This window comes from Microtus pennsylvanicus, chromosome 10 (assembly GCF_037038515.1).
Source record: "Microtus pennsylvanicus isolate mMicPen1 chromosome 10, mMicPen1.hap1, whole genome shotgun sequence".
NCBI classification, from domain to species: Eukaryota; Metazoa; Chordata; class Mammalia; order Rodentia; family Cricetidae; genus Microtus; species Microtus pennsylvanicus.
The window spans coordinates 23,301,052-23,312,019 of NC_134588.1; the positions used below are offsets into that span (position 1 = coordinate 23,301,052).

General features: G+C 39.9%; 1 protein-coding gene across 1 annotated transcript in view; it reads left to right on the top strand.

Annotated features, from left to right (window-relative positions):
* Positions 1 to 10,968, top strand: part of Ubxn4 (UBX domain protein 4) — a 32,745-nt gene extending 21,777 nt beyond the window's left edge. The window contains exons 10-13 of the mRNA XM_075987810.1: positions 2,443 to 2,545; positions 5,690 to 5,821; positions 7,949 to 8,151; positions 10,361 to 10,968. Coding sequence (XP_075843925.1) covers positions 2,443 to 2,545; positions 5,690 to 5,821; positions 7,949 to 8,151; positions 10,361 to 10,499 — 577 coding nt within the window. The 3' untranslated portion in view covers positions 10,500 to 10,968. The remainder of the gene's footprint in view (positions 1 to 2,442; positions 2,546 to 5,689; positions 5,822 to 7,948; positions 8,152 to 10,360) is intronic.

Sequence of the window (10,968 nt, forward strand, 5' to 3'; positions counted from 1 at the left end):
AAGCTACAGTCAAGGTAGCTTCCAACCCTGGTGGCTCGGAACCAAATTCAGGTCCTCTGCAAGAGCAGTGAGTTCTCTTAACTGCTGAGCCATCTCTCCATTCCTGACTTGTACAGAATTTTTAATCTTGAAATTTATAAGGTGAGGTGGGATTTTCCTTTGTATGTTGTGAATATATTTTATTACCATTGGTTAAAGAGAAGCTGCTTTGGCCTATGACAGGGCAGAATAGAGCTAGGCAGGAAAACTAAACTGAATGCAGGGAGAAAGTAGGCAGAGTCGTGCAGGTGCCATGTAGCTGCCAAATGAGAAAGACACAAGAACCTTACCAATAGGCCACAGCCCCGTGGTGATACACAGATTAATAGAAATGGGTTAATTTAAGATATAGGCGCTAGCTAGCAATACACCTAAGCTATTGGCCAAACAGTGTTTTGGCCATTAGCCAATTCTAACCCTTCGTAATTTCAGTCAAGAACACAGCAAGTTTGAGGGATGCTTGGGTTATATATGAAGTTCCAGACCATCCTGGGCTACATAGTAAAACTATCTCACAAAAAGAAACAGTACAAAAGGTTGAATATTATACCACCTAGGATAATTCTGTTTTAAAAGACAATATAAGTTTGCGCATGATGGCCCATGCCTTTAATCCTAGCACTCAGAAGCAGAGGCAAACTGGTCTCTGAATTCAAGGTCAGAACAACAAATGCTAGGCAGGGTCTACACAGTGAGACTGAACAAAATCCAATAAAGACAGTAACGAGTGTTGGTGAGGAGGAAGAGAATTTGGAGCCTCTCTACATTTTGAATGGGCGATAAAATGGTGAAGCCATTTTAGAAAACCATTTGGTAATTCCTCAGGATATTAAACATGGAGTTACCAGGTGGCCCAGCACTCACTCTTAGATATATATCAGAGTGGGTTGTCATGGTTAGTGTTACTATTACTGTGATGAAACACCATGATCAAGGAAGTTGGGGAGTAAAGGGTTTGTTTTACACTTTCACATCACAGTCTGTACCTGGGGAAGTCAGGACAGGAACTCAAACAGGACAGGAACCTGGACACAGGAGCTGAAGAAGAGGCTATGGATAGGTGCTATTTACTGGCTTGCTCACTCTGGCTTGTTCAGCCTGCTTACTCATAGAATTCAGGACCACCCTTCCCAGGGATGGCACCACCCAAAATGGATTGGGTCTTCCCCAATTGGTCACTTATTGACAGAATGCTTTGCAGCTGGATTTTATGTAGACATTTGCCCAATTGATGCTTTTTCCTCTGATGACTCTAGCTAGTATCAAGTTGACATAAAACTAGCCAATACAAGGATTCATAATATGTCCACAAAAAGCCTGTCCATAAACATTAATGGTATTCATAAAAGCTACAATGTGATAAAATTTATCAGTTTAGGAGGAGATTCACCAATAAAAGAATCAAGAGCTTACAGAGCATTTGATGAATTTTTGATTACATAATATTGTATGAAATACATACATACATAATACTGTATGAAAAAAATATTGTGATTTTTTTTTTTAAGATGAAAGGTTCTGACTACGTGAACCAGTTAATGGTTGATAGGGCCTGGGAAAGGAAATAAAGTGATTACTAATATGCTCAGGGTTATTTTGGGAAGTCATAAAATATTCTACTGTTGCTGTGATAGCTACATGGCTTTGTTTATTTTTTTTTATTGTTTAAATTTTTTTTAACAGCCGGGCGGTAGTGGCGCACGCCTTTAATCCCAGCACTCGGGAGGCAGAGGCAGGCGGATCTCTGGGAGTTTGAGGCCAGCCTGGTCTACAAGAGCTAGTTCCAGGACAGGAACCAAAAGCTACGGAGAAACCCTGTCTTGAAAAATAAAATTAAAAAAAAAATTAACATTTATTTTGGCCCTGGGCTGGGTGTTGTGTCCGTGGAGTCCATGTGAATGTACACGGTAACTTTCAGGAATTAGTTCTCTCCTTCCTCCACGATGGAAGGGTCTCAGGGATTGAACTTAAGTCATCTCACTAGGCCCTTGTTTTGTTTTTGAGACCAGGTTTCACTGGGCACATAGCCTGGGCTTGCCTCTAACCTGGGATCCTCCTGTGATAGGATTGCAGGTTGTCAGGCTTGCATGGCAAGTATTTTACCTGCTGAGCCATCTTGCCTGCCTCAAAACATCATTTCTACTTTCAACTTCATTTAAAGAGAAAGAAAGATCAAAAAGAAATGAAGGAAGGAAGGAAAGAAGGAACAAACTTTATGGGTGTGGGAGCAGCATGCCATGGTGCATGCATGGAGGTCAGATGACAGCTTAGGGTTCTCTCCTTTCACCATGGGAGCAAGGTCATATCATCAAGCTGGGGAGCAAGTGTCCTGGCCTTTCTCAGTAGCCTTTGTCTGGTGATGAATGACACTGACTGTAGCTTGACTGTTTTCTTTTTTCATAGCACCATTGCAAGAATTCAGTTCCGGCTGCCTGACGGCTCTTCCTTTACAAGTCAGTTTCCTTCTGATGCTCCGTTAGAAGAAGCAAGGCAGTTCGCTGCACAGGTGAGTTCATAAAGACAGATGTGTAGGTTATTAAGATCTTGCAGGAAAGGTTCCAAAGCAGAAGAATGACAGGAAATAGACTGAGGTGGCTGGAGTTCTGACTTGTATTATACGTGATGACAGTGTGCGGCAGGCTCAGGAACGTTCCTTTAGCATGCTTAATTAACAAGAGCAGTGAAAAGCCAGTGGTCTAGTCGCTGAAAGGAAGTGGGTTCTCTTTGATTTCTCATGGGTGATTAGTGTTTAGCTATTTTTCTGTTTACCAATCGAAAGATCAGGAATTTACTTTAAAAGTGTGGGCTTACTCAAAATCTAAGTGGCACATGAAATTTGATGACATTACAAGTTAGGTAGGAGCAGTTTCTAGTACTTTTATTCCCTTAGTCCTGAGTAAATGGATTCTGGTTACAAATCATCCTTCAGGATTTAAGCTTTGTATGTACAGTACGGTTTTCATAATGTCAAGGTTAAGATTAGAAAGTTGGCTGTGTTTTCATGGATGCAGCTAACTTCCTTGGTTGGAGCTTCTTTTCTAGTTCCTTCTTTAGGGCTGTGTTTGTGGCTAGGTATTAAGTTTGATTTTCTCAAGGAATAGCTTACTGATAGGCCATGCTTTTGTTGGCACCCGTGGAAGTCCTGCCCCCTTCTGAACAGATGTGGATTACGTGGATTGTAGAGGGAAACAAGAGGAGGTGGGAGAGGGGGTATGAAGCTGCTATCAGGATGTAAAATAATTGAGAATTTTAATCAATGAGAAGAAATACAGGAACCCCATGGATGGGTATTTTACAATATATTCATATAGTCATAAAGAAAATTTAGCTCTATTATTAAAACATAATTTTAATGACTAAAAAAATGTTGGGATATTGGGTTCAGACCTTTTCACAGACTACTCAAATAGTCTTTCCACCATGTTGAGTCACAAGAGGACATGATGCCTCAGCGCAGCAGAATCCAACTCAGGTGGTCTTTCATTGCTCTGATTTCCTGAGGACCCCACAACGCTCCTCTGTCTTGTTTTAGTATCCATATGGTTTAAGAAAACTTTTAATATCTAACACATGACCCCTGTCTTGCTTTATTCCGACTGCTGCAGGTAAATAGAGGCTGTATGGGAAAAAGCTTTCTTCTGTGGACCAGCTGGACAGCTTATGGATTAAAAGTGCTTGCTGCCATGCCTGACCACTTGAGTTAGGTCCCAGGGAGAGAACTGACTTTTCAAGTTGTCCTACAACCCCCACACATGTGCTGTGGTGTGCATGTGCCTCCCCCACTTCCCACATAGTATTGCAAAACAAATAACAAAGTAGCAGTTGTACAGTCAAGTCTAGCAGCAGCTGGGGTCTTCAGTAGCGTTTGGAAAACTTAGACTAATGACTCACCAACATATTTGGACTGTTACCAGTTTTTCTTATAAAATATTTGAAATGGTTTTGCATACAGATTGAGATCATGTCTCCAAATACATACGTTTTTTTAAAAAAAAATGACAATGACCATTATTTCCCTTAATACAAACCTCATTTCAGAATTCTATAGATACCATTTTTCATATTTTTATTTATAACTGTTGTGTGTGTCTGATGTTTGAGTGTAGGTGTGTGTGTATGAATGTGGGCATACATGTTTGTTTTAGTCAGCTTTCATATTGGGTTCCAAGAGTCAAACTCAAGTTATCAGACTTTTATGACAGATGGTCAGTGCACATAAAATAAAAATTAATACCTTTTAAGAGAACTTCCTTTTCATACTGAGATATAAATGACTCATGCCATACATATAATCTCAGTTTCAGGAACTTATACTGCAGTGGGGTCTCACTGTTATCATCAGAAGAGGCTGGCCTGGAACTTTTTACATATACGAAGCTGGCTTTGAACTCAGATCCTCCTGCCCCTGCTATCAAGCCCAGCTTAAAAAAAGAAAAAGTTTATTCATTTATTTATTATATATACAGTGTTCTGCCTGCATGACTGAATAGGCTACCAGATCTCACTATAGATGGTTGTGAGCCACATGTGGTTGCTGGGAATTGAACTCAGGACCTCTGGAAGAGCTGCCAGTGCTCTTAACCTCTGAGCCATCTCTCCAGCCCAAAAAAAGAAAAACTTTTTAGCTGGGCGTGGTGGCAGGCCTCTTTGATCCCAGCGCTTGGGAGGCAGAGGCAGGCAGATTTCTGTGATTGCAAGTCCAGTCTAGTCTACATAGCCAAGGCTATGTAGAAAAACCCTGCTAATAAATAAATAAAGCAAAGTATGGGTCCAGGCGGTGGTGGTATACGCCTTTAATCCTTATGGTCTACAGAGTGAGTTCTAGGATAGGTTCCAAAAGCTACAGAGAAACCCTGTCTGAAAACAAACGAAAACAAAAAAATCCATAGATCTTTCCGTGTTCTTTAACAAAGATAAAATTCAGTCCTAGCACAGAGGAGCTTTAGTGGGACAGGTATCTTTTAAAGAGTTTTTACAGCATTTAATTTATGTGGGAAGTGGGGGAGGCACATGCACACCACAGCACATGTGTGGGGGTCGTAGGACAACTTGAAAAGTCAGTTCTCTCCCTGGGACCTAACTCAAGTGGTCAGGCATGGCAGCAAGCACTTTTAAACCGTGAGCCATCTAGCTGGTCCACAGAAGAAAGCTTTTTCCCATACAGCCTCCATTTACCTGCAGCAGTTGGAATAAAACAAGATGCTGGGGAAATCCTCCAGCCAGTGGCCTTTGAGATGCTGGCTTACTTTGGGCATGGCCTTGGGTACTATAAAAACAGATGCCTGCCCTCTTGGCTGCTCAATTCAGTTTTTGTTTCCCGCTCATGCAAAGGACTGTAGATCTGTAAGTCTGCCCCTAAATAAAGAACCCTTTATTATACTCCATTCTGAGCTAGTGTGGGACTGCTTTATTGTAATAGCCAACAGCAAGATAATGGTCATACTGTAGATGTTAAAAGCTTTTTAAAACCATTTGGATTTAGTATGTGCCAACTACTTTTTAAAACATTTTTTCTTAAGAGGTTTTTGAATTTGTATCTAATTGAACTTTTTAAATTAAGACATTTTCTAACAGTCATTTTAGAATCAAAAATTATGCAGATTGTTAGTACTTTACTTTTTAAAGGTTTACATCCACTTCTCTGTTCCAGACTGTTGGCAACACTTATGGTAATTTTTCGCTAGCAACCATGTTTCCCAGGAGGGAGTTCACCAGAGAAGACTATAAGAGGAAGCTGCTGGACCTGGAGCTCGCCCCCAGTGCCTCCGTGGTGCTGCTGCCAGTATGCACACAGTTCTGGGTTCTGCTCTTTGGATTTTCTGTCTGTTCTATTCTTGGTCATTGCTTAGAATTGGTGGAAGAGAAAAAAAAATAGGCTGTGGGCAATTAAAATACAAAATTGGATCAATTTATAGTACCTTTATTGTATGTTTTATAAATTTGCAATGCTAATGTTTTGTGAGGCTTTGAGTTTTCTTTTATTATTATTATTAAATTTGTTTTTTAAAAAATAATCTTTTCTCATTTTACATACTTGTGAGGCTTTGAATTTTCAGCTGTTTTGTATGCAAAACAATTTACAGAAGAGAACAAATACTGAGTTGTTTCCTCTGTGAACTCTTAGGCTATGACTAGATAGTCTAGCACAGTAAAAATATATGTATAACAAAAAATTAGATTTAATTATTAAGTATAGCATGCTTTTGCTTTTTTTTTTTTGGAAAGGGTCTTATTGTGTTATTGAGGTCATTGTATAGACTAGGCTGGCCTTGAACTCAAAGAGGTCTTCCTGCCTCTTCCTCTGAGTGTCAGGACTGAAGATGTATGCCACTACACCCAGTAAGTTTAGTACTTTCATCTCTCAAGCAGAAAAGAGGGTCAGAAAGCTAAGATGTTGCCAGGGTCCTCCCTGAAGTGTCACCTGGGCTTTTACGTCCTGGTCAGTATAGTTTTTCCTACTCTAAACAGAGCTGCCAGCACACTTGAAACAGCCCTGCAATCAGAATTTCATGGTATTTGCTGGATTTTAAATCTTAATCTTTTAGTTACTTATTTTTCTTTGATTTGGTTTTTTAAAAAGCCTTTCTCTTTTAATTAGTGAGACTTTTATTATCAAAGTTGTTAATTTTATTGCCAAAGTTTACTTTTCTTAAAAATAGTTGGTTCAGAGCTAGAGAAATGCCTTGGCAATTAAGAGAAGATACTGTGGGGACTTGAGAGATGGCGTAGTAGTTAAGAGCACAGACTGCTCTTCTAGAGGACCCAGGTTCAACTCCTAGTAACTCCAGCTCCAGGGTACCCAACACCTTCATGCAGGCAAAACACCAGTGCATATGAATTTTTAAAACACAAAAGAGAGAAGGTGCTGCTCTCCTAGAGAACATAGGTTAAGTTTCTGCAGACACGGAGCAACTCTGTAACTTTGGATCCTGTCCTGGAACCCAATCTACCATGCTGGCCTCCAACTAACAGAAATCTGTCTGACTCTGCCTCCTGAGTGCTGGGATTAAAGACGAGCGCCACCACTGCCCAGCCCAGATGTCTTTTTCTGATTCACTGGGCACCAGGCACACATGTAGTAGACATAGATAGTATATAGTATACAGGCAAAACATTAATACACATAAAAAAAGACTTTTTTTTTTAGTTGATTCATCCAAGTGTGGTGGCACACCCACTTATAGCATGTGGGAGGCAGAAACAGATGGATCTCTCGAGTTGAAGACCAGCCTGGTTCACATACTAAGTTCCTGGCTAGTGTGGGTTATATTGTGAGACCTTGTCTCAAAACATAAATAGGGGCTAGAGAGTTGTCTCAGCTGTTCAGAGCACTTACTGCTTTTGCTAAAGACCCAACTTCGGTTCCTAGCGTTCATATGGTGGCTCAAAACTGTCTATATATCCAGTTCTAGGAGATCCCATGCCCTTTTCTTACTTCTGTGGGCTCATGCACACATGTGATGCACATACATAAATTCAAGCATACACATACACATAAAATTATTTAATTGTTTTCTAAAAAGTAAAAACAGGTGTGGTGATACATGCCTTTCATCCCAGTACTTGGGTGGCAGAGTCAGAGGCAGGCATAACTTTGTGAGTTTAAGGCCAGTCTGGTCTACAGAGTGAATTCTAAGACAGCCAGGACTATAAAGTGAGGCCCATCTCAAAAAAAAAAAAATACAAAGAAACAAAGACAGGTAACTCTAGAAGTCCACCTAAGTTCATGGGACATGGAAATCAGTAAAGATGATCATTTTCACTTTCTTGGATTGAGACAGTTAGTAGAGTCTCATTTCCAGATAAAAGAAGCATCTAAGACCCATGTGGGATTCAATTGTACTGACACAGTCTTCACTTGCTTGTTTGTTTGTTTGTTTATTTATTTATTTATTCATTTACTTTCTAGGCAGGACGACCAGCCACATCTATTGTCCACTCTTCCAGTAGAGACATTTGGACATTACTGGGGACGGTGCTTTATCCATTCCTGGCCATATGGAGACTAATTAGCAACTTTTTATTTAGTAATCCTCCTCCTGCACAGACTTCAGCAAGAGCCACATCCACAGAGCCTTCAAACCCTGTGTCATCCAGCAAGTCAGAGAAAAGGTATATGTTCTTGTTTTCTCTGGTGGTAAAAATACCCAGGTCATGTCCAATAGATCTCTTACTCCCTGGTGCTAGAAAAGCAGTGTTGCCTCTTTTTCCCCCATTCATTGAACTCTCTTTATTTCATAATTACTAATACAGGTTTTCCTCCCATGTATGTAATTCCTTTTTGGCTAGCCATGTTTTTCTGTTGTCATTCATTTGATTTTAAGATGAGGTCTCACTATGTTGCTCTGACTGGTCTGGAACTTGTTATGTAGATCAGATTGATCAGTTCCTTCTCCTTTCTATTTCCCAAGTGCTAGGATTAAAGGTTTGTGCCACCTCACCTGGCTTTCTTGTTAGCCATATTTTGCTTAATACAATGGCATTGGTTACTTATAGTCTTGCATAATTTCTTCCCTTTTTTTGAACTATAATTTTTATTATTTTTCTCTTACATATCAATCCCAGTTTCTCCTCCTACTCCCCAACCTTCCTCCCACCCTAGCCCCCTTTCGCTCCTCAGGGAAAGTCCTTCCTCTCCTGGTAATTCAACTAAGTCTGTTCCAGTACCTCACTGAATCTGAAAATAGAGAATTTTAATCTGAGGTTTCTTTGATCTACTGACTGATTTTCTTATTTGAGTCACTCAGAAGAAAATCACACTGAAAAAACTAAGTACACCCTTGAATATGGTGCTTCTAAGCCAGACTTATCAGCGTGCACAGTAATCTCTGGCACTTGAGAGCCTGGTGGGTGGGCGAGTGAGGGTGTGGATCATGAATTTGAGTCCTTTCTAGGTTACACATTGAAACCCTGAGCCAAACAGAAGATGAAAAACAAGAACTGAAAAAAAAAAATGATGCCTTCAGACTTGATTCTTCAACCAAGAGGCATTATTTTCATCATAGATCAAAGATTTCGTTATACAGACCACACTGATAGCTTTAGCCCATACTCTGATGGCATATTCTAAATAGGTTAATAGAAAGTATTATCTAGACGGTGAGGGTATACCACCATCTGACAATGCTTATTCTTGTTAAACACACTCTGTTAGTATTTGTCTTACAGGGGGTGAGGTGTTTTGAGATGCAGGGTTTTATATAGCTCAGGCTGACCTCTTAACTACTTGTCTATAACCTTGAACTCATGATCCTCCTGCCTCCATTTTCCAAGTACTAGGGTTACAGCTGCTACCCACTACACTCCCACTTCTCTTGGACCTATAATAGACATTGTAGCAAATCTGTCAGCCCTGGAAGCCATTGCTCTGCTGTCTGGGCACTTAGTCCAATCTTTCACTGATTCTGTGGATGGTGATTTATATGAATCCTGTGATTAGCTGATAGAGCATTTATCTTGAGTGTCAGGCAACAAGATCAATAATATCCTTAATCTTCCTAAAGAGTAGGTAGAAATATTTAGTTCTGTATACTATAGTATGGAATAGGATTCCATGTGAACTGTTAAAACTTTCTCAAGTGAGTGGACTTGAGGCAGAGGGTAGAGTGTGTGTGTATGAGAAAGGGTAAGCCTTTATGTTCCATTGTTTTTACACTTTCTGTTGCTAATAAAATTCTTTAAACTTGCTGGGTAGTAGTGGTGGCGTCATACACCTTAATCCCAACACTTGAGAGGCACAGTCAGTTAGTCAGATCTCTCTGAATTCATAGCCATCATGGTCTACAGGACAGGACAGGACACCCTACAAAGAGAAACCCTGTCTCAAAAAAAAAACAAACAAAAAGTTCTTTAAACTTAAGACTCCTTCCTGTTTGGGATAAGGAAGTCCCATGTGTTCTTGGCTGTAAGTTACTGGGAAAGGTTTTGAAAGAATTGCAAATGACTGGCCATTTCTATATGTTAAGGTACAGCTGCAGCTTTGTGTAGCTTCTAGGGTGATCTCTAAGGTAGATCTTAGTATATGTGTCAGCTTGTATGAGGTTTTTAAATTTAGTTAACTAAATTCATGTTCTGAGGTTTAGTAAGTCATCATGAAAATGGACAACATGATTTGACTGGTTTGACTTATAGAACTGAGGAGATTAAATTACTAAAGGCTAATAAAATTGATTATTGCAGGAGGGACATACAAATACTGCCCGTAGACTTCATTGTTGAGTCAAAAATAAAATATAGTTGCCATCATCAGAAATGTGAAGAAACACTTTGTATTGTTTGTGTTTTATGTCCCCTTCCCTCTTTTCCTTCTTTTTCATATCAGGGAACCAGTCCGAAAAAGAGTGCTGGAAAAACGAGGGGAGGACTTTAAAAAGGAAGGAAAAATATATAGACTGAGGACTCAGGATGACGGCGAAGACGAAAACAACACTTGGAATGGAAACTCTACGCAGCAGATGTAATATAGCAGGCACAGTGTGTGCAGTCTTCACTGTTTCCCTTAGGGTTCCACTCAGACCTTTGCTGGAGAAGTGAATCTGCTTGTTTTCAGACCATGTATACAGCCTTTATTTCTGCTTAGAGGTTATGAGTTAAAGTTGTTTAACCTGAAAATGTCAAAACATGACATAGCTGGATGCTAGGTCCTTATATAGGGTAACCAGCTGTTCTCCCAGCCACCTACCAGTTCCTGCTCAAACTTTACAGCCCTCTAGCCCAATGTTTCATTTAGAATACTTTTTGCTTCAAGATTTTTAAGCCACACAAAGTAATTGGTATGTCACTGGGTAATCTGACCCTAGAGCACTCTGCTAGCTGACCAGGTGATAACCAGTGTTTAGCGTTTCTCTTTGCACTCATCAACAACAAACAAAATCTTGTAGTTTTTGATCTTAAACCTTGAATAAAAATGTTTTCTAAAAATGAGAATAA